Source organism: Podarcis filfolensis (assembly GCF_964270895.1).
Source record: "Podarcis filfolensis genome assembly, chromosome: 8".
NCBI lineage: Eukaryota > Metazoa > Chordata > Lepidosauria > Squamata > Lacertidae > Podarcis > Podarcis filfolensis.
In genome coordinates this window covers 62,438,049-62,462,018 of record NC_139611.1, presented here as the reverse complement: position 1 = coordinate 62,462,018, position 23,970 = coordinate 62,438,049, and the positions used below count along the sequence as shown (strand labels likewise).

At 45.8% G+C, this 23,970-nt stretch overlaps 2 protein-coding genes and 1 long non-coding RNA gene across 6 annotated transcripts in view; 2 read left to right on the top strand and 1 right to left on the bottom strand.

The window, feature by feature from the left end:
• Positions 1-23,970, top strand: part of MYOM3 (myomesin 3) — a 146,046-nt gene that overhangs the window by 46,683 nt on the left and 75,393 nt on the right. The gene's annotated exons all lie outside the window — the stretch shown is intronic.
• IFNLR1 (interferon lambda receptor 1) lies at positions 353-16,876 on the top strand. Its single transcript, XM_083625545.1, has 7 exons — positions 353-491; positions 4,169-4,292; positions 6,121-6,314; positions 7,410-7,558; positions 9,560-9,707; positions 10,391-10,506; positions 14,081-16,876. The coding sequence occupies exons 1-7, from the start codon at positions 425-427 to the stop codon at positions 14,945-14,947; spliced, it is 1,665 nt and encodes a 554-aa protein (XP_083481671.1). The 5' UTR covers positions 353-424; the 3' UTR covers positions 14,948-16,876.
• The window catches only part of LOC310767977, a 51,978-nt gene continuing 37,993 nt past the window's right edge, over positions 9,986-23,970 (bottom strand). For 3 of the 4 annotated variants that reach the window (XR_014551127.1, XR_014551128.1, XR_014551129.1), the window contains exons 2-3: positions 10,345-10,463; positions 9,986-10,252 (exon numbers count right to left, since the gene is read on the bottom strand). This is a non-coding gene — a long non-coding RNA (uncharacterized lncRNA). Of the gene's footprint in view, positions 10,253-10,344; positions 10,473-23,970 lie in introns of those variants that run through there. The other variant, XR_014551130.1, reaches the window with a different exon arrangement.

Sequence of the window (23,970 nt, the reverse complement as noted above, 5' to 3'; positions counted from 1 at the left end):
TTCTACGCAAATGCAATTCTGGTTCTAAATGCAGCATAAGGGGTCTCTATAGTATAGTGTATTTTAAAATGGGGTTTCAGAGTTTTTAGGGGTTTTTGAATGTTTTATGTAGTTCTTATGTAGTTTTATGTAGTTTTTCAATTTCATTGTTCTGCATGGGACAATGACAATAAAGATATTGTATATCGTATAGAGAGACACTTCAGGGATGGATAGTGCAGCAGGTTCTTAAGTACCACAGCCAAAGGTGCCTTTTTATGTACATCCAGGAGATTCAGCAAGTAAATGTGCTTCCTGTCCTCTAGGGGGCTGCTGTGCTTTGGCACGTGTGCCACAGGTGCTGTTTCCTGCCAGGAAACCTCAAAGTGAAAGTAAGAAACAGAAGTTCCTGGCCCAAACATGAGCTGCTGCGCTCCTTTCCAGGATGTCTCTTCTGAGGGTCTGTTGTCTTGTGGTGCTGGCTTCCTTCGGACAGGCTTCAGGGACAGTCGGTAAGCCCAAATTCCCTCTGGCTCTTTCGTTTCTACTCATACGTTTGCTGGGTTATCCTCCAAAGGGTGCAAAGTCTAAAAAGGAGAGCCTGCTGTTGGGTCCACTTTCTCAAAGCCTCTCTGCTGCTGGCCGGATTTGACAGGGAGTGACGATTTATGGCAAGGAACAAGGTTGTCGGTCTATTAGTGTGGAAGGAGTACACTCAAATGGAAAAAGACAGCAGGGCGAAAGGAGATGTGGGAATGAATGTCTGGCTGAAAATGGGGTGTAAAATGATTTCCTTTTTCTCACACGCTGGCTGGGGCTGATGGGAGTTTCAGTCGAAAGCATCGGGAGGGCAGCAGGGTTATGAGGGCTGCCATGTGCAGTGTTGAATGCTTTGAGCTTCTGCACAGTGGAAGGAACCCTCTGCAGGGGCCTGTTCTATGGTTACCAGATGTTGTTCAATGAATCCGGGGACACTTTATTGTTATTATTATTACATGCTTTATTATCCCCAATTACATTTATACATCAGCTGTTTTGCTGTCTTGAGAAGTCCGGAAGAGGAGAGAAACCTGGGGGGTGGAGTTGAAAGCAGAGTTTGAGAATACAACTGTGGGATGAGCAGAGATTTGGAAAGGACCTCTGATGGCCATCTAGGCCAACCCCTCAAGGTACCTCAACTCAAGCAGCCTCAACTTAAAAGAACATAATGCTTCCCTGCTCCAATTTGACTTCTGCAGTTCCCGGCCGTCGGGGACACGCTTTCATTCACGCTCTCTCTCACGCTCAGCTGCCCAGCTCTGCACCAGCTCCACAGTCGCTGCAGTTGGCTGAGGGGATCGAAGTCATCTCACACCTCCATGCCTTGCCTAGCAGAGAAACTGTGCCCCTCACGCCCCTCCTGGGTGACTGCACGCCTCCCGCCCATGACTCCCAAGCCTCCCCCCGATCTCCTGCCCCCTTCCCCCTTCATTTTGAGAGTTTCACAGGGTGTGAAAGAAGAGCTTTGCACCTTGCCCAGCGGAGAAACTGCGCACCTTGCACCCCTTCTGGGCAATGGCCGCCCACCCGTGACCTCACAAAAAAAAGGGGGTAGGAGATTGGGGGAGGCTCAGGAGTCACAGGCAGGTGGCGCGCCATTGCCCAGGACGGATGCAAGGCACACAATTTCTCTGCTGGGCAAGGTGCAAAGGCCTTCTTTCGCACTCTTCGATCCCCCCCCACCTCTGCCTCTGCCTGCGCAGAAACTGTCTTCCCACCCCTCCAGCTGCATTTTACTCCAGGAGACCAGGATGTCACTTTTCCCAGGGATGTTTAATGAAATCCAGGGACGGAATTTGTGCAGAGACAGATTTGCAAGTCTGGGGACTCTCCCCGGGAAACGGGGGCATCTGGTAACCCTAGCCTATTCAAGTGTGGTGACCTCAAGATGTTGTCAGACTCCAACTCCCATCAACCCCTGCCAGCATGGCCTATGACCTGGGATGGTGGGAGTTGTATTCCAAGCAATAAATAGAGGGCAACACGTTGGCTGCTCCTATTCACCATGTTGGCCTATTCCAGGGTGGTTAACAACCAATCCTTCTTCCTGGGGAACTGTAGGAATTGTAGCTCTCTGAAGAAAATAGGAGTCACCCAACAACTCTCAGCACCATTAACAAATGCCACAGCATTTGGTGATTGCAAGATCTTGTCAGTACCTGCTGTCACCATTGCTGCTTTGTGTCACTACGTAACCTAGGGAGGGGATGTTGTGGTGGGGGTGGTGCACTGAAATGGGACATACTAACTCTGGCTGCTACACACCCCGTTAAGGGAAACTTACAGGCACCTATGGACTTTCCTTAACAGGTAAATAGGCACTCGTTTTTTTTAAAGTGAGTTTTCAGCATTTGGGTGCGGAAGTGACTCTCACCTCTTTGCACTGCCCCTGTCCAAATCACAGACACCCCGCAGATACTTTCCCAAAAGAATTTCAGCCACAGAATTCCAGATATGGCCCTAAAGTTATCAACTGGGTGTTTCAACATATGAAATGGGATAATGCCAGGCAGCTGTGCAAGATTGGTTCACCATCTCTCTTTTGATCTGATCATTTTTGTATAATCTTCACTTCCCTTTTTTATATATACACTAGACTATCATTTCCTGCTGGGTGGTTTGGGCGCTTTCCAATTACATATATTTGCCCTATAGGGAAGTTTAGTAAAATATTGTTTTGCAAATAAGTTTGTATTCTCCCCCACTTCCTTATCCAAATTGCTCAGCAGCAGCAATGTGGGGTAGACAAACACCTGACCAAAGATGGATATTGACGTGGAATCTACACACATATAAAAACCGTTCTGAAAATGCTTTTTAAAAAACATACTTTGAATTTTCCATAAGGTTCACCATCACCATCTAGTGCACTTAAAGCACACTTAAAAGCGTTTTATTTGCAGCTGTATAATGGGAGTCTATGGGGCGTGGGTGGCGCTGTGGGTTAAACTTGTTTATAGTTTTTATTAGGTACCAAAATGACACTGCATCAGTATCAAAAGACAGGCACTCGTGTGTACCATCCATTTATCCACACGCATACGCAGACACACACAAGGGAAAGCCACGGGTTATTGCTCAAGCTCCCAAATTCAACAAACCACCTTAGATGAAGAAGCCCGTTGCTCAACTCCAGTTCAGGCAAATAAGCCTTTATACGCAGGCCAAATGTCAGAGAACTTCTTGTCCTGCCGCCGCCTGTGTAAACCTGCCCGCTTGTACGCCGCCAATGTTAACAGAACGTTTGATGGCTGTACAATTGGGGGTAAGAGGCGTTCTTCCCAATACAGTGGAACCTCGGGTTACATATCGTCCCCTTTATGAACGCTTCAGGTAACGAGCTCCACTAACCCAGAAGTAGATGCTCCTGGTAGCGAACTTTGCCCTGGGATGCGAGCGGAAGTCGCGCGCCAGTGGCACAGCGGCAGTGGGAGGCCCCATTAGCGAAAGCGCGCCTCAGGATAAGAACAGTTTCATGTTAAGAACGGACCTCCGGAATGAATTAAGTTCATAACCAGAGGTACCACTGTACTGCAGCGTCAGCACCCACAGAATCCAGATTCACTGCCCCTCAGTGAAGTCCTGTTACACCGAGATACAGTTCAACATCCACTAATGTCAAACATTTCTCTAAAATTAGATTAACATGTGTGAGGACCTCGGACCAGAGAGGGGTAACCATTAGGCAGGCCTATATCATATGTACTAAAGATACTCCACAGTTCCAGCCTTTGTCCGCGCTTGAAATGCATTTAGGTAAGGTGGTAGGAAAGGTCCTTTTAAATAGGTTATTGGGGGAGTGTTTTAATTTTTTTTTATTGCTGTTTTAAAATTGATTTAAATGTTTTTGTTATGTTCTTTTTTAACCGTGTGATTTGCTTTGAGGCACTTGAGTGCAAGAATGCAACTAATTCATATTAATAAGAATACTATCAACTCAGGTAATGAATAAATGAGGCCCAACGGGTGGGATTCTCATCCAGATTGCAAGGTTTCCTCACAGATGTTCCCTGTGGGCTTTGCCTTATCTGAATTAATAGTAGGGTGGTTGTCCTTTGGATCTTCTGCCTGAGCAAGGAAAAGTCTTGGGCTAGCCTTGTGAAGACAAAATGAACCCCATGGCACTTAAGGAAGTCTTCCTTTCCAACAGGCCAAGAATTCCTACTATCACCTCCTCAAAATCTGATGCTCGTGTCGAAGGATTTCCATCTGTTCTTGACATGGCTGCCAGCTGCTGATGACCTTCCTGGAGTAACCTACACTGTTCAATGGATGTGAGCATCAAAGAAAACAGCAATGGCTAGAATAACCTTCCCCCAGTTTGGTAGCTCTCCAGATGTTTTGGACTACAATTCCCACCAACTTGCTGGCTGCTGGGAGTTGTAGTTCAAAACATCTGAGGGACACCAGATTGGGAAAGGCTGGATTATAATTTCCACTTGATTTTTCTGGGATATTACTAGCACATAAGAAATTGGAGGCAGTGGGTGTGTTTATGTCTCCCAATTAAAAAATCATCTTCTAGTTTGTGCAGGATGAGCTAGGTTCACACACCTCTCAGAGAAAATGTGGGGAGGACAGTCTCCCAGATGACCTCTTTATTGAGCATTCACACCTGATTTGTCTGCACAAAGTTTACAGGGAGGTGCTGTCATGCCCACCATTTATTGAGTGTTCACTGCAGGGAGCTTATCCAATGTCACATGAAGTAATTGTCACCCCACACTTTCCAGAGCATTTCCCCATCACTTTCCTTACTGCAGTAAGTGTGTGTGTGTGTGTGTGTGTTTTGTCCAAGAACGCCGAATACTCATTAATTGCATGACTTGTATTTGGTGGTTTGCAGTGGAATCGCACCTGCAAAAATAGCTTTGGCCTGAAGTGGCCTTTGACTGAATACGTTGTGTAACACCAGTCGCTTGTCAGAACGGCCTAGTCCATAGGTCAGGCTCAGACTGGTTTGGAAATTTACAGTGCTATTGGGTTGGGCATTCCATTTTTATCCTTTGACAATATATTTCTGGGGTGAAGGGCATAGTTACATGCACACATTAAACAAAACAGGAAACAAGTGTGGCCACTTTCACACTATACATTTAAAGCACTGTTGGACCACTTTAAACAGTCATGGCTTCCCTCAATGAATTATGGGGGCTGTAGTTTGTTAACTACAGACGCAGGTGGCGCTGTGGGTAAAACCTCAGCGCCTAGGACTTGCCGATCGCATGGTCGGCGGTTCGAATCCCCGCGGCGGGGTGCGCTCCCGTCGTTCGGTCCCAGCGCCTGCCAACCTAGCGGTTCGAAAGCACCCCCGGGTGCTAGTAGATAAATAGGGACCGCTTACCAGCGGGAAGGTAAACGGCATTCTGTGTGCTGCGCTGGCTCGCCAGATACAGCTTGTCACGCTGGCCACGTGACCTGGAAGTGTCTGCGGACAGCGCTGGCTCCCGGCCTATAGAGTGAGATGAGCGCACAACCCTAGAGTCTGGCAAGACTGGCCCGTACGGGCAGGGTTACCTTTACCTTTACCTTTAGTTTGTTAAGAGTGTTGAGAGTGGTTAGGGGGGCCCTATTCCCCTTACAGAGCGACAGTTCTCAGTACAATCAATCCCTCTTCACAGGGAACTCTGGGAACTGTAGTTCTGTGAGGGGAAACAGGTCTCCTGACAACTCTCAGCACCTTCACAAACTGCACTTCCCAGAATTCTTTGGGGGAAGCCATGGCTGTTTAAAACGACAACATAGTCCTTTAAATATATAGTGTGAAAGTGGCCTATATGTGTATGTATATGTATGTTTATATTGCATATAAACCATATTTATATTCTGTAAAAAAAATTGCTATGCAGGCAAGGTTATTTTGTTTCGTGACAGCTCTTCTAAATCATACGTCTATAAAGAATGGTACACTTTTTCAGATATTTTGTTGAGCTTGTCATTTAAAAACAAAGACGATCCTTTAGGGACTGAGTATTGGCAAAGCCCCGTCTAATCTCCACCCCAGGCGACAATTGGCTGCTGACTGTTCTTCAGAATTGAAATCGTCACATCCTCATGTGAATCTGAATACTAACCTGCCACCGCTGTGGCTTCTTCCTGCAGGGAGCCTTACGGACTTCAATGGGACGACTTCTTACCTTGTAGGGACATCTCTGAAACAGTCTGCAACATAACTTGCATGTCTCCAGAACTGGACAACAGATACTCAGTCCACGTGAAAGCTCAGATGAAGAATAGCTCTGGGATGGCCTCTTCCAAATGGGTGGAACTGAATAATATTGACTACACTGTTCATGGTATGGCTGGTAGGACCCTGAGATCAAGGTGCAGAGGGCGGTTGTACTAATGCTGCCAATTTTTATTTTGTGAAATGGAAGGTTCTGCTCACAATTCTGTCCCAGAAGACCTAATAAGTGAAAGAGAGGAGGGGAACTTCTTATAAGGCCAGAGGTTCCTTTCTCTCCAGACAGCCTGGCAGATAGGGATAAAACACTAATGCCTTGAAATATACTCGGAGTCGAGTGTGGATTTCATGCTCTTTATTCAGCTCATAGTAGTGAGGAATGAAAGTTCCCATAAAATATCTGCTTTATATACATTATTTACACAATGGGCCGCACATGATTGGCTAATTCCGGGATTCTCCCGTGGGCCAATCAGGTTGTGGATTCACTTCCACCTGGAGCTGGATTGGGTGGCTCCTGCGGACCAATCATACTGCTGCATTGTTCTAGGACCAATCAGACTGCTGCCTTTTAGATCCTGTTCGACTCAGTACATAACATACCTGATGGGATTAACCTTCCCCAACCTAGCACTCATTGGCAGTGAAGCAGAAAGACACGGAACTGTGTCCAAAATATCTGGAGGGCACCAGGTTGGGGAAGTTGAGATTGAGCAAATGCTGTGGTTTAGAAAGGCCCAGGTAGCTCACCTGACAGGCCCATAAATGAGCAGGAATTTCAGGACACTTCCAGACATATTATTAAAATCGTGCACTCATGATGATTTGTGCTCAGGGTGGCATTGAGGTGTCTATATGCATTCTCTCTTCCAAATACTACTTGTACCTGCAAAAGTTTCAGATCAAGCATATTGCCTTCGTTTCCAGTCAGCACATGCCCTGCAGCTTCGTGCTGAAATCCTGTAACTTTTTATACCACGAATGTCCCAGTTTTGTTGCTCTATAGCTCAAGAGTTTTGTACCGGACAGTAGTAATGTGGTATCATTCAGGAAGCATTGCAGAATGACAGATAAAGCGGAATGATGTGTATTATTGCATAATTGAGATGTGGAATACATTGGCAACAACCAAGCATTTGGGGGTGGGGGTATTTACTCCTCTCTGTCTCTCTCAATATTGCCCTAACATCTGTCCAATCGTTTCCAGTGGAACTTGCTCCCCCAATTCTGCAGCTGAAAAAGACTGAAAATGCTCTTGATGTGAGCATTGCTTTCTCCTACCCATCCTGTGCAAAGGCCACATTTCAAGACCTGACCTATGACTTGGAGTATGGCATCGATGGAGCAGGGAAACCAGTAAGTAGGTGGTGGATATGCAACTTCAAAATCATCTGCAGACGTCCTTCTTGAAAGTCATTGTCATTTACATTTAACAATCCTTCTTCATTTCAGGGCTTGCTTAGGGAGTGTTTATTAAACTTGTATCCCACCCTTCCTTCCATTGAAAAGCCTCCTGTGTGTGGTGCAGTGGACCTCTTCAAAGTGCAGCTGCAGCAGGGAGTGCTGGTGTATACTTTAAACCAGGGGCGGGGATCCTCAGGCCTTGGGGCTGAATGTGGCCCTCCAAGCCTCTCTGTCTGGCCCTTGGTACTCTCTGTTAAGTTGTGGGTGAACAGGCCAGAACAGAACTGAAGGGTTCAGTCAGCCTGCTTATATAGAGCTCCAGTAGAACATAACTGTAACAATTTTCTAAAACTATCCAATCACTGAACGTCACTTTCAATCCCTTATTTGCATAACTATCTACAGTATCCCCCTGCTGGCCCAGGGTGAGAACTTCAGTACATAACACTCTCCCCAGGCCATACCCCCTCACTGGCCCTGCCTTGCACCCCAGCTGTTTTTGCCTGGCTTGAAATCATTCTTGAACCATGCTAATGCCTCTTGGTGGACAAGGAATGGGCAAGTCTGTCAATTTCAGTTCCACTCAGTTTCTCATTTTTTCCAACCTTAAGTCCAGTTCTCTGCATTTCTGAAGCAATTTATCCCCTCCATTGTTTTTAAATTCTTGTGAGAATTTGTCAGTATTTTAGTGCACGTTTCTCCTGTTAACCACATTTTGCATGCCGCTTTGACTATTTTACACATTTTTGCCACCCCATTTCCCCTCCTATAATGCATTTTTGTCTGTTATTTTCAACTTCCACAATGTATGCATTTTTGTACACATTATTTGGCTGGAGAAGTGCATGGTGAAATTCAGAAAGCGCAAATTTTCAAACACTCGCTGTGTTTCAGTTTGTGTTTTATATGTATAAAAAAAGTGTGAATTTGTCCCCGGTTTCCCAATGAAATGCAAGTTTCTAAATGTAAAATAAAAATTGAGCATCCCCCCTCTCCAACCCTAGTCTCAGCCAAAGTTTATGTTTGCTGATATCCCTGTCTGTTCAGGGAATTGGCTTCCTTCTGTTAGGAGTGTGTGCAGGAGCCGGGCCCTGTGACTGGTAGGGCCTCGCAGGACTGGGGCCTTCCTGAGTTTGGCCTGGAAGGGCAAGGCACAGCCGCACAGGTGAGGCTTGACAGAAGACTTGTAGCACCTGGTGGCAAGGGCCGGGAGGGGTATATAAGACCAGCATTTCCCTCTGGCTCTTTGCCACAGCAACATGCTACCCATCTAGCTGTGCTTTGGCTTCCTGACTCCTGGTTTCCTCACCCTCGGACTCTTGGCTTCCTGATTCGTGGACCCCTGGACTGCTGATTCCTGCTTCCCGACCTCTACCCCGGTCCCGACGTACCAAGCCGGGACTCCGACTGCCTGTAACCCGGACCATGAAACCTTCCCCCTTTTGGCAAAAGATAAGCAGAACAAAGAGAAAGGAGTCTCTTACCAGTTAGAAACTTTAATGATCACAGTGAGAGAACAAAGAATACATTCATCGAAATGAAGGTGCTCCCAATTAAGGGTTCCACCCACTTCCTCCCTAGTCACCCACATCACTACCGCGTCTTGCAACCTGAGCTCGCAACCACTGTGCTTTCTTACCTGCTCTTCTTGACCTTGGGCTGAGCAAATGAACGCTTTCAAGCAACAGTGAGTCTGTTAACTCTCTCTCTCCCAGTTCTTCTCCTCCTAGCTGTCCCCCAGCCAGTATTTCCCAGCTTCTGCCTTCAGAACTATGCCCCTCTGCAAACCACTGTTCCAAATCTATGCTGTCCTCCTGCTCCTGGGAAGATTCAGGATCCTGATCAGGAGCAGGGGGAGGGGAAGGCTCCCACCGTTCCTCCTCAGTGCAGCCTTCCTCTGCATGGTCCCTGACACTGTCGATTTCAACCCCCTTTGCTTTTCTTATCTGCCAGAGGAACTACACTGAGATGAAGAAGAATGTTCTGGGCTTTGACACGACACACTGGAGCAGTGGCAGATACTGCTTCCGTGCCCGTGCCGTCATGAGTGAAAAATGGAGCAACTACTCGAAACCAGTTTGCACTCTCTTGCATGAAAAAGGTACAGGGAAAGAGGAAACGGGGGTGCCTTTGTGAAGACTTTACTGTCCATTTTGTATACTTGCCCTGATCCAGCACGTGCAGGACAGACTTGTGCACATGCAGTTTAGATGGGTGCAAATGAATGTTTGAAGTTGCATTGTGATCACACAGCTAAAGTAGATAGCTTTGCCTCTTTATGTAGATGGGAACAGATCCCTGTGGCTTCATATTGGGTAGCCCCACATTCCAGGAATATATCCAGAGACATTGTGTGCCAAGGAAGCTTTGTTTTATCAGTAATAATAATAATAATTTATTATTTATACCCCACCCATCTGGCTGGGTTTCCCCAGCCACTCTGGGCAGCTTCCAACTGAATATTTAAAACAATACAGCATCAGACATTAAAAACTTCCCTAAACAGGGCCGCCTTCAGTTGTGTTTTAAAAGTAAAATAGTTGTTTATTGCCTTGACATCTGCTGGGAGGGCGTTCTGCAGGGCAGGCGCCACTACCGAGAAGGCCCTCTGCCTGGTTCCCTGGTTCAGTGAAAATTTCATTCTGTCTGTGATAAACAAAAAACACCACTTTTAATTAAGAGACCAGGAAGAACAGAACAATAAAACAGACTGAAGTGGAGAAAGGGGAAGAACTTACCCCAAATACAGTATTAACTGCTTCGTTTGTTTGCTTTCTTCTGCAGCAGAAAACTGGGTCTTTGTTGCTGTTCCATTGCTACTCATGCTCCCTGCTGGTGCCTTTATTGTCTTCTGCTGCTACAAAAAGATGAATAATCCAATCAAGATGCCTCAAGCTTTGGTATGGGGTGATTATTTATTTATTTATTTATTTATTTATTTATTTATTTATTTATCACTTTCCCCACAAAAGTGACCCAAAGCAACTTACAAAAAAACAAAACACTAAACTCAAGTATAACAAACTGCTGATAAAAATCTAAAAACACAGCTATACAAATAAAAAACAAGTCTTCCAGTAAAAGGGCACAAATACCTGAAGCCCTTCAAATCAAGAGCCAAAAGCCTGGCACTTAAAAAAGGATGAAGGTGGCACCAAGCGTGGGGAGGGCATTCCAGAAGTGGGGAGCCACCATGGAAAAGGCCCTTTCTTGTACTGCCACCCTCTGGACCGACCATTGGTGATGACTGTCAGGTTCTGGATTGGTTCATGTGGGGAGAGGCCAGTCCTTGAGATATTGGGGTCCTGAGCGACATAAGGCTTTATAGGTCAAACCTAGCACTTTGAATTGAGCTTGGAGACTTAACTGGTAGTGACTGCAGACATACCAAAATTGGTTCACTATCTGGACTCTGAATTCTGTACCAGCTGCAGTTTCCTAACTGTGGAGGTAAAGGTAAAGGGACCCCTGACCATTAGGTCCAGTCGTGACCGATTCTGGGGTTGCGGCGCTCATCTCGCTTTATTGGCCGAGGGAGCCGGCGTACAGCTTCCGGGTCATGTGGCCAGCATGACTAAGCCGCTTCTGGCAAGCCAGAGCAGTGCACAGAAATGCCATTTACCTTCCAGCCGGAGTGGTACCTATTTATCTACTTGAACTTTGATGTGCTTTCGAACTGCTAGGTTGGCAGGAGCAGGGACCAAGCAACGGGAGCTCACCCCGTGGCGGGGATTTGAACCGTCGACCTTCTGATCGGCAAGTCCTAGGCTCTGTGGTTTAACCCACAGCGCCACCCGCTTCCCTGACTGTGGAGGCAGCCCTACAAATAACACATTAAAATAACCCAACCTAGATATTACCAGATTGAAGACGACAGAAGCTAGGCTGCCCCTGTCCAGATAGGGGTGCAACTGGGCCACCAGTTGAAGCTGATAAAAGGTGCTCCATGTCACCAAGGCCAATTGAGCCTCAAGCAACCGTAATGGATCCATTAGTACCCCCAAGCTACATAACTCCACTCAAAGCAGGCTGCATACCATCCATTTGATCTAGCCCCCCCCCCCCAACAGTGCCTTGGCCTTGTCAGGATTAAGCTTCCGTTGATTGGATCTCATCCAGACATTTACCAAGACAACATACCAATCTTGCACATCTGCTGCCACACTTGCAGATGTCAAAAGAACCAAAGCTGTGTGCCACCCACATTTTGCTCACATCTTGCTCCAAAATCCTGGATGACCTCAGTCGGGGTTTTTGTGTAGATGTTGAAGAACGGGAGGAGGAGGAGGAGGAAGGTAGATTACTTCCCTGTTCTGTGGTTTTTGTCAAATGGCAAGATTCTTTCCTCTTGCCAGAGACGTGAACCTGACTGAACTTCTGCATTAGAAACCAAAGACTGAAACACCTTTTATACGGAACAGATAGTGCTGCTTTATACAGGGTACCTTGGTTCTCAAACACCTTGGTACTCGAACAACTTGGAACCCAATTGCTGCAAACCCAGAATTAAGTGTTCTGGTTTGCAAACTTTTTCCGGAAGCCTAACATGCTCCGTTTTGAGAGTTGCGCTTCCGATTTGAGTGCCACACTTCCGTTTTGAGTGTTACGCTGAGGTATGTCTGTTTTTCCTATTTATTTTGCGCTTTTGTTTTTGCGGCTTTTTTGTTTGTTTTTGCGACTGTGTGGAACCCAGTTCAGCTACTGATTGATTGATTGTGTGGCTGCAGTACATTGTTTATTGCTTTCATTTTATGGATCAATGGTCTCGTTAGATAGTAAAATTCATGTTGAATTGCTGTTTTAGGGGTTGTTTTTAAAAGTCTGGAACAGATTGATCCATTTTGCATTACTTTCTATGGGAAAGCAAGCCTTGGTTTTGGAATGCTTTGGTTTTGGAACTGACTTCTGGAATGGATTAAGTTTGAGAACCAAGGTACCACTGTACTAAGCCAGACACACTTTTGCTCTATGTGACACAGTGTTGCAACTACCTACAGCTCCTGGTAGACAGGAAGGAATGCAAGGATAGTAGAGCTGGCAATTTTGCTACATTTTAAATATTTGCAAGCACTCATTTCTGCTTTGCACTTGATCGCACCATTTCTTAGGGATGGATGAATCTGTCAATTTTACTTTCTCTCCATTTCTCGTTTTTCCAACCTTAAGTTCAGCTCACCACATTTCTACATCATTTTGCATTTTTTTTTAAAAAAGGTGTTATGACCCCACACATACACTAAGTAGAACAGAAGCATTGCCACCCCACCCCACCCCACTCACCACTCCCCCCTCCCCCTCTTTCCCCCTTTTCTTCCTAATGTAACACTAATGTCTCACAACAAATGAAACTGATCTGTAGAAAACGCAACTTGAAAAAGCGGACGTTGCACATACTTTTGTAAATCAAGATATCATTAATATATATATATATATATATATATATATATATATATATATATATACACACACACACACACACACACCTCATATATATGTGAGGTGTTATGGAAAAAAGGCGTTATGGAAATTCTTCTGCATTTTAGTGTGCATTTCTACTATCATATGTCTTTTTCAATGCAACGCTGCCTAACGCACACATTTTTGACAGCAATTTTCCATATTGTATAAAGAAGTTTTGTATGTTACTTTCGCTAATATTCGCAATTTTACCCACACTCCCCCCTAACACATTACTTTTTTTGGTCAGAGAATGGCATTTCAAAATGCAGAGACGTGTGAATTTAATATATATTTAGGAAGTGCAAACCAGGTAGGTTTGCAAGCTAATTTCTCCCCCATCCCGAAAATCTCCTTAGCTATTGACCAGTCGCATAATCAGTCCTAGTTTAAAGTCGTATGTCATGGTGACTTCAAGATGAAATGTTGACATATTTTAATCTATTTTGCTGTTCATTTTAATTATTTTTAAAAAGGTTTTTAATTCTGTTTAACTGTTTTTACTGATAATTTAAATACTTCCTGTTAACTGCTTAGAGGGTTTTTTTGTTTTTGCAGTCAAGGAGTGTATAAGTACTGGGACGCGGGTGGCACTGTGGGTAAAACCTCAGTGCCTAGGACTTGCTGATCGTAAGGTCGGCGGTTCGAATCCCCGCGGCGGGGTGAGCTCCCGTCGTTCGGTCCCAGCTCCTGCCCACCTAGCAGTTCGAAAGCACCCCTAAGTGCAAGTAGATAAATAGGTACCGCTTTATAGCGGGAAGGTAAACGGCATTTCCGTGTGCGGCACTGGTGCTGGCTCGCCAGTTGCAGCTTCGTCACGCTGGCCACGTGACCCGGATGTGTCTTCGGACGGCGCCGGCTCCCGGCCTCTTGAGCGAGATGAGCGCGCAACCCTAGAGTCGGTCACGACTGGCCCATACGGGCAGGGGTACCTTTACATAAATGTTATAGCCAGAATTAAAAATATCTAGCCATATGCCTCTAAAATGGTCAACCACATTCTGTCTCCCTAATTAGGATTTTTCCAAAGGCCCAACAAAGTTGCTGTTGATTGGTGAAAGGGAAGCAATCAAGTTGGATCCCATCACGTGTACAGCAGCACTTGTGGAATCAGGAAGGAGGAACAGGACTGGCTCCCAGAAACACTCAGCACTGAGTCCTTCTGTGCCATCAGAAGAAAGTGAGGAAGATGAGGAAGATGACGATAGCGGAAGCCCCATACCCTACACGGAAGTGCTTCGATTTCAGAAGAAAAGCTTGAACTGGCAAATGGCCAACATGTGCCTGGAAGCACCTCTGCCATCTTCCGGCTATGGAAGTTCTCAGTCGGGTTTGCCAGATTTAACTGTGCTTGGGGTCCCTGCTTCAACAGAGTGGGTGACAGGGGAGTCTTCTTCTGGGTTCCAAGAGGGGACCTCAAGTTCTGAGAGTTCCTCTGTGAAGGAATCCCTTGGGTTTCCAGTTGGCTTTCCAACTGCTGGAGGAAAAGGATGGGATGAAGATATAGACTTCTCGTCGGTATTGATAGAAGGTTCTGGCATTAACCTTTCCACTGGGAAGCAATTCACACCTGTGAGAGGTCATCCTGAAGAAAACTGTGCAAGGCTGGAGGACTTGAAGATACCTCTCTTTGGGATGCTAGGCAACCAGGACTCCTGTGGGTTCCATTTTGAGGAGCAGTTTGTAGACGAAAGAGGTTCTGAAAAGGACTCCAGTGGTTGTGGAAGTCTTGTGGATGAAATACCTCTTCTGGACGTGCCTTGCATGGGAGCCTTAGAACCTGGGCTGCTTGGAGAAAACAGAGACTTGGAATCGGGCCGTACTCCAGAACCCAAATTCTATGGGTATCGGCCAAGGCACAGACATTATATTGCAAGAACCTGATTTGGATGCTCTGAAATAGATTTCCCTAGTCATAGAATCTTAGGATCACAGCCGTTTCACCAGTACCAGGGTGGTGAACTTTGCACTGAAAGATCTGAATTCTACAATAGGGAGGTTAACCATTATACAGAATCCAGTTCAGTCCAAGCTCATGTTGTTTCCTTTAATCCTCACCCCCATCCCATAATGAACAAGGTGTGGGAAGAGAAAGGTGCCTCCTGCTTCAGAGTTTTAGCCCCATGCTGTAGCAAAAGCTTTGATTCCAAGGGGCAGCTCAGCAGTCACAAAGAAAGCCAGGAGAATAAATGTGTTAATTTACAGTGCAATCCTATATATGCTCACTTGGAACTATGTCGTGGGCACAGGGTGGAACTGTCAATAAAATAAATAGATCTACATCTAAATTCCGTTGTTGGAACCAAAACAAATCCTCTCTGCTGAGCACAAGAGGCCTTCTGAAGTCCCAAGCTGTTGTAAGTGTTCTAAATGCATTTGTTAATTTATATTGTTAATATATCGTTAGATGTGTGTACATACCTCATATATTTATCAATCTGGTGCCCCAGATATTTTGGACAGTTCCCATTTAGACTACAATTCCCATCAGCCCCAGCCAGGGTTGTGTTGGCGGGGCCACTGGCAGTTGTGAACCAAAACATTTGCAAGGCAACAGGTTGGCAAAGACTCTTGCACAGAGTTTACCATGCACTGTCGCCCTCTGGTGGTGACAGCTGGCCCTACAGGCTGCTGAATCTTGTGAACCTTGCGTTGAGGCTGGCAGCTAGCTTTGCCAAGAAGCTTTGCTCTGAAGGTACGACGGTCCAAACCAAAAAATCCAGCCATTGTTCTCTCTGACAACCTTGTCTCCTATCCTCTTTCACATTACCTGAAGCAGGTTAGCTATTGGGATGAGGATAATGTGTGGCAGGTACCTGGAGGGAAGGCTCTTTTCCCTTGCATCTTTCTCTCTCCAGCCCCAGCTCTTTAAAAGGAGGTGGAGGGAGAGAGGAGATGGCAAATGGAGGTCAAGATAGCAGCCCTCAATGGGCGTGTTTGATCTGGACTCTTCCTGGTGTTAATCCCTCTTTGGATAGATAGAAAGTTTTATTTGGGTTTTCACAGTATTATAATAAAAGCAATACAGCCTTCTGCTCCCTTCCCTGTTCCTTCCTTTCCTCACGCCTTGCTGTTGTTACAGCCTTTTTGCTTCTGATGTGCAGTTGTTTGGACATGTTTATACAGTGTTGGGGCTCACATGCTCAGATAAGGGCTAGGAAAAATGAGCATCACCGCTCTCCTTGAGCCCCAGATTAAGATCCGTTAAGCCGGAGATGCTTCCATTACTGTGTTGTGCCTCCCACATTTCGAGACATGAATATTATGTTCAAGGACATCAGCTAGTTCTTTGATTCTATGATTCCTCCAGAGAAAACAAACCTACCTCGTCCAAAGCTGCTTCCCACCTTCCCTTTTATCCTTACATTGCCAAGCCAAGTGTGCTTGAAACCACCGTGCACACCCGCCCTTGGTAACACTTTGGGTAATTCAAACAGTATTTTCTAAAGGAAGTTTTGCCGCAACAGAGTTTGACACATGAACACATTTGAAGTGTAACCTTGCACGTTCTTCTCCCTTGATTTCTTCAGGCAGGAGAAGTGGTTCCTTTCCATGCATATTGACAGGTGGTATTTCTCCTTAGAATGAAAAATATGGTTGAGGAATCACCAGTTTGGAAACTGAGACTTCCAGGTATAGGGCCGTATTCAATAAATAATAACTGGCAACCCTATCAATAAAATGGGAAGTGTGTCACTGTATGTGTATAATGTTGAATTGTATTGTTATTTGCATTGCTAAATAATGTATGTTTTTATAGCCATAAATGGGCTACAAATAAACTTTTACAGGGGGAAAATATTTTATTCAAAACTTTGTGTGTGTTTTTCAATTGGTCAAAAGGGGAGATCTTGAACATGTTTCTGTGGAACGCAGGGGTGATGATAACAACCAAGTTCACTTTGAAATAGGGCTGAGCCAAACATTGTTAAGAACTTTCAGCTTGAAATGGAGGAGAGGCTCAGGGTGTGTATGTGACAGTCTTCATACAGAACGAAACTCACCCCGGCTCACCTTTTCTGCTGCTGGTGCCAATATATATTTCATAAGCCTGACAGTGGTGGTGATAAAGCTGCCAGGAGTGCCAGCAGGCAATATTTTTTACTGAACACAACCCAGAGCAGGGCAGGGAAATCTCAGGCTAACTCCACTCTCGGCACCCTTACCAAACTACAGTTCCCAGGATTCTTTGAGGGAAGCCATGGCTGTTAAAGTGGTATGATGGTGCTTTAAATGTATGGTGTGAATGTGGCCTGGGGGTCACTGGGAGCTTCTCAAGGTTTCCTTGATGAGAAGATCCATAATGCTTTTCCAAATGCACAGCTTTCCCCGTCACTACAAGCAATGGCTTCCCACTGCACCCAAAGAAGAGTGTACTAGGGCCCACCCCCAATTCATACAGGACGACAAGTGGGCCTAACAGGCTGGGTCTGCCCTGCATATGACTGAGGAAAGGTCTATCTGTTACATATATGGAGAAGGGGTGAGGAGCCTGTGGCTTACCAGAGGCTGCTGGGCTACAGCTCCCTTTGTCCCTGACCACTGGCCACAGTGTCTGGGGCTGATGGGGTCTGGAGTCCAACACCAGCCTCTGGAGAGCCAAACCTTCCTCACCCCTGAGGTAGAACTTTTAGGACAGTGGTTCCCAAACTTTTTCAGGCTACACCCTCCCCTCTGGTTCCATAAACTCATCCTCTGTGCCCCTCTAAAGAACATTCAGAATAGCAGTTTGCTATTCCACGGATTTCAATGGATCGAAGCGTGGCTAATGTTGGGCTATCACTCACTATTCTTAGGACACATTAGATACACAGGTGGCACTGTGGGTTAAACCACAGAGCAGCGAAACCTGGAAGTAACCCTTTCTGGTACTTCCGGGTCACCACGGGACGCAACCTGAAAAGATGTAACCTGCAGCGTTCGCAACCTGAGGTATGACTGTAGTTCAGTTGATTCAACAAAACTGATCAACCTGACCCTCTGGTGCGTGCTTTTCAGCACCCCCTGCCACACTCTTGCCTCTTAGTGCCTCCCCTTACTAATCCCACCCCCCATCCAGGGGGCAGTAACGTCCACTTTGAGAACCACTGTTTCAGACAAATGTAATCTGCCGCAACCTAATAGTGGAGACTGGTATTGAATCAGCATTGCAAGAGAACTTAAGATGCATCCCTGTGAGAAAAGGAATCTGATTTGCATATTGGAGCTTCCTTATATTTTCCAGTTGCACAAGTTGTAATAGGTAATTATTGTATAAAATGCATATATTCATTAACATGCAAATATGCATTAGATCAGGGAACATTGCTTTGCAAAAAGGTCTGTGCTAGGCCACTGTGTGAACAGGGTGGTGGACGAGTCGGGCCATTGATCCAGAAGTACGTAAGGGTCTTATTATGCTCTTACGGGCCATTGATCCCATGTCCAAGAATCTGCTGATGAGTCTGGTGATTTTCCAGAGAGGAGGGCGGTGTTCTGCTCTCTACTTATTCCGCTCCAGCCTAACATCAGTCAGTCAGTCAGTCAGTCAGTGTGTCGGAGAGAGAGAGACTGAGTGTTAGAGATCGTGTGTATAGATAAGGTTGCTGCTAAGAGCAGCTGCAGACAGTGCAGTTCAGCATTTTCGCTTAGACCTCATTTAGCTCTGTACATAATTGTGTATTATAGTTGTAGATAGAATAAAAGAAGATATTCTACAGAGCTGCTCTCCGAGTCGTTTATGCTCTGCTGTACTCTGCTGTGCGACGACTGTCTTCTTGTTGGAGTGAATCCGGTGCTCACAATCCGGAGTCCACAGCACTTTGACCTGTTCCTGTGCAGAAGGTGGTCTCTGGAAGTGCTACCCAGCTCGCCTAGCCTAGTCGGGGCAGAAGTGGATGAGTCCAGTTGGTGACACTGGCTCAAGGGCGATGCTGACAGTACGTAAGGGCCTTATTATGCTCTTGATGGCTGCTTTTCTACAAGTCTGTCTAGGCCGGGGATGGAGAAAACAAAGACATTTTTTGCTTTAGCTCTTCAGTGCTGGGCCATGTCCTCTCCCTCCCCACCGGCCAGGCAGCCATTTTGTGACATTTGGCCACACCACTTTCTCAATATTCCCATCTGAAATCAATATTAGGGTCCTCCAGACAGAAAAGGAGAATTGCTATCCAATTCTGTGGCTGCCATAGTTCCTTATTCTCTGGACCTTAGAAAAAAAGTTAGCTGTTTGCCAGGCAAAGTGCAAGAAAGGGGAAATGAGCGCACATGACGCATAATGATAGTGTTCAGACAAAGCAAAAGTGGTAAAATGAATTTCCACCACATTCTCACGGTGTAGAACCTGAAAGCGGAAAGGGTCTGTGAACTGACTGTGCCCTCTGAAATTTTCTTAGTGCTGGAAAAATTCTTCCAAGTGAGTTGAAGGGCAGGTACATCTTTTAACAGAGACAGGCAGCTGTTGACACAGTGACTGCCTTCTTATGACAAGTCCAAAAAGAGGCCGTTGATGATGAGCAGCTGTATATATTAACTAACAGACCTGTTGGGCAGCTTCATTTGTCAAGGAGGTGGATGTGGCAGCTCCTTGCTCTAGGAAGTACAAATGAGTGATAACCTTTATATATATACACATATATCACACGCAGACAAGCAGGTTACTCACCACTGTAATGTCTGTGAGTAGGTTGCCTTCAGCAACCTAGTAACCTCTCCAGTCTAGTGAAGCCTGTTGGAAAGCACTCCACATGACCTGACAATCAGCTCTTAGTGGGGGTCTTTGGAGAGCTTTACTCAGGTCTTTGCTGGCACCCCCAATCAGCTGATCCCTGCAATCCCCTTTTGGCTGAACCAGGTCATTACCTGCATCACACCAGAAGTCAGATATGACATCAGTTGTAGGGCAAGTGAGCGTGGTGTGGATAAAATGGCCGGATCTGGAAGTTTGGTGGGCCTGATAAGACCTGCAGACTGGAGGTTCCCTCCCCCTGGTGCAGGGTCTGTTTGGGGCCATAAGTTGACTTACCTATGCATCACCAAAAACAAGAAAATGCACCAATGAAACAAAGGCAAAAGAGGACACAGATTTGCACGAAACCTGTACATGCTAATTTATATGCATAGATGCAAATCAAAAACAATTACTATGAACAGAAATAGTAGAGAAGGCGATTTAGTTTGTACGGATAAGGTCTTCTTCTGTGTTAATTGTATGGATGATTTGGTAACATTAACAGGCAGGAAGGGCTTTGCCGGGAAGGAAGAATTAGGCAAAGTTGGTGAGGTCGGATGCTGTTCATTGAGGTGAGTAGTAACAAGTCTTTGATGGGCTACACTAGTAGAACCGTCAGAATTATCAGTCTTAACCAGGGTAGCGCTAAGAGGTGTTCCAGCCATCACTTGTAGTTGCTGCGCAGATGAAGAGGAATTATCACGCAGACGTATTAAAGGACATGAACGTGAGGATGGTGCATGCATAGTCATTTCCTGGTGATCTTCAGGCAGGGTAGATTCTAGCTCAGGCATTGAGGCAAAGGAGTCATCAACTTCCATTTTTTGATTGGGCATAAGGTCTAAGACGGGAGTATTGAGTTTATCGACTTCCTCCACGGTAGAATGGTGCTGTTGGTCAACAGGTGACTGCTGATTCAGATCAGTAGGGGGTAATAAGGTAACAGGTTGAGAAATTATCAGGGCATTTGATGGAGACACCATGTGGGACGTGGAGCGCCTGCTCTCCTCTCTCATCGGTATAACGGGGTCCCCTTGCGATAGAAGTCTTTGTCTGAGTAGATCCAATCTATCGAGAATAGCCTGCTGTTCTTCTGAAGGGAGTTTTCCATAAGAGGAGATAAGATTTCTCTCTTCAGGGATATTCCAATCTCCGCTTGCAATTGGATCATTCCTCAACGTAACTAGATGGGCACTTGGGGTCGCAGGTGGAACAGGGGATACCCGGCTAGGTGTTTTTCCCGTTATTATAGGAACAGAAGAAGGAAACGAGCGTTCATTGCCAGTTAAGATGTTGGCAAAAAGAGGTTTAACACTCGTGTCCTTAAAGACTCTTGTTGTTACAATCTCCCAGGGTGCCAGCCGATCTTTTTGTCTTGCAAGAAGATGTGGGATCCTTGCAGACTGGAAGGAGAGCATAAATTTCCTTGGCCAGAGTGTGGCATTTAGGGGTGCTACAGATATAAGATCTATCTGGAAAAAAGGAATATTTAACAAATCACGTAGGTACCCTTTAGCCATCCTCAGGTTATTCCACCTAAGACTGGGGGCGTCACGGGATAAACATATTTTGTTAGGTTGAAAAATCAAAGATTGCTTATTCCTTTGGAGCAGTGGCAGCCTGCATCTTAGGCCCTTAAGGAGAGATTTCTGATCAAGTTGTCTCTTTAAGGCACTTACAAGCTGCACAGGAGATTGATGCAAATTAGATAGCTCAGTTGAGGAAGGTAGATGAGCCAGAAGGGCCCGTGAAAGTTTGTTCAATGACAAAGAAATCCCCTCCAATTCCTTGAAAATGAAGCTTAAAGTCCTGATTACCAGTTGTATTTGATCAGGTACTAATTCATGGGCAGTTTGCCCTAATGTTTCCCGTTTCAGTGACAGAGGGGTAATTAAGGTGTCAGGGAGGAGGGCTTCCCTATGGCTTCCATCCCCCACTGGATCAGCTAGCTTTTCCGACTCTCCTTGATCATACAGAGGCCAGAAGCGGTTGTATGTTTCGACCGCAGAAACAATTACTTGCTCCGTTTTGCTGTTATTATTAGTAGATGGTGGGGGAGATTCAAGCTTTGACTGCTTTACTCTTGGAGGTGAACAACCTTTCTCAGCAGATCTTGGTCGCTTGCCATGACCCATTTGTTGCTGTCTCACTGACTACGGAGGTTCAAAGTAGAGGTAAACGGAGATAAAAGAGAACTTATCTTTTATGGACGCAACTCCTCTGCTACTCCTCCTCCACTGCTCAGCATAACCCAATCTTCAAGGCGGCGTTACTAATCAGCAGAAGGTTTGAATATCCTTGTTAATACGTATATTGGCCAACCATAGAAGTAAAACGATCAAAACTTTTAACAGAGGTAAAATGATTTAAAAGTCTAATAAAAACAGCTATAAAGACGGCTGTAAAAGGCTATAAAAGGCTATAAAAGGTTTGTAATCCGGAGGGTTCATGAAGGAGAAGTTGTTACAGCCGCCATCTTCCTCCCTCCTTCAATACAGACACACCTGCGCTAGGGAGTTCCTAGGGGGGGAACGCCATGCAGCTGGTCTCTGTAGGAGTCACTGTCAGGAAGTCCTGCTTGGCTAGGGCCAGCTGAATCTGGGACCTTCACTGTGCAAAGCAGTTGTTCTACCACTGGGCTTTGGCCCTTCCTTGAAATCCCATTTGCCATAAAACAGGGATTCTCACTCGCACATCCATCACTGCGAGCCCATCTAAATCCCACTCTGTGATAGATTCACGACAATGTCAGTTCTGTCCCTCTGAGCAACCTCCCCTCTCCCTGCACACCACTTAACAACCTTTTTGGCATCCAAACAAAACTGAGCCCTTTTCCATTTGCTTCTCTTTGCCATGCCGAAGGCAAGGCACCCTCCAGAACTGGGATGGGGAACCCGTGGCCCTACAGATGTTGCTAGACTCCCATCAGCCTCAACCAGCATCAGCATCCATGATCAGGGATGCTGGGGGTTGTAGCCCAGTGGTGAGGAACCTCTGATCCACAGACCTAATTTGAGGCTGTTTTCCCAAAGCCATGCCCACCTGCCCTACACCTGATATCATCAGGTGCAAGGCAGGTACAGCCACTGCTCCCTGCCCAAAGAAGGGTTTGCAGGCACTGCTGATAAACAAAGCTCTCTTCCTTTGCCTGCACAGTTTGAATTCAAACCATAAAGGCAAAGGAAAATGCTTCACCTGATACGGTAACATCAGTTAATTGACAGGGGATGGCCCCACCCAACTGCCAATATGGCCCATGGTCATTGGAGAGGCCAAGATTCAGCCTGCTGCCTGCATTCACTTCTCCACCCCATTGTAGCCCAACAATATCTGGAGGGAACAAAGTCTAGAGACACGCCCCACCTTTTAAATAATATCCAATGCACATATAAAGTGCATGGCTTCCTCTCAAATATCCTTGGGAACTGTAGCTCTGTGAGGAGCAAACTACAGTTCTCTGGGAAGTCATGTGCTCTTAATAATAATAATAATAATAATAATAATAATAATAATAATAATTTATTATTTGTACCCCGCCCATCTGGCTGGGTTTCCCCAGCCACTCTGGGCGGCTTCCACAAAGACCAAAAATACACTAAGATGTCACACATTAAAAACTTCCCCGAACAGGGCTGCCTTCAGATGTCTTCTGAATGTCAGGTAGTTGTTTATTTCATTGACATCTGATGGGAGGGCGTTCCACAGGGAGGGCGCCACTACCGAGAAGGCCCTCTGCCTGGTTCCCTGTAGCTTTGCTTCTCGCAATGAGGGAACCGCCAGAAGGCCCTCGGCGCTGGACCTCAGCGTCCGGGCAGAACGATGGGGGTGGAGACGCTCCTGCAGGTATGTATTGTGTATTGGATGCGCTTCAAAAGTATGGTGTGGACCAGATGCAAGTTGTTTTAGGATAATATAAGTGTTCAGAGTATGTAGCTTTCAAACAAGAACTCACATTTTATTTAATATTATTTATTTTACTTTATAACTCAGCTCACCTCAGGCTTAGGAATGCATGGATGTCGCTTTTTTAAAAAGCAAACCAAAGTAAAAGGCTGTTTCAAAACAACACCCTGACACTGTCTTCCCTTGTGCAGGCTTTTCAAAAGGTTTTTTTTTATTTTTCACCAGTGTGACAGCAGCTTGCGCGACAAGAATTGCAGAAGTTCTGTAGCCACAGGCTGAAGTGCGGAGCCCTGTT

Coding starts and splice junctions, on each gene's coding strand:
- IFNLR1 (XM_083625545.1), top strand. CDS start 425: ATGTCTCTTCTGAGGGTCTGTTGTCTTGTGGTGCTGGCTTCCTTCGGA. Junction 7,559..9,559: donor TCGATGGAGCAGGGAAACCA/GTAAGTAGGTGG, acceptor CTTATCTGCCAG/AGGAACTACACTGAGATGAA. Junction 9,708..10,390: donor CACTCTCTTGCATGAAAAAG/GTACAGGGAAAG, acceptor TTTCTTCTGCAG/CAGAAAACTGGGTCTTTGTT.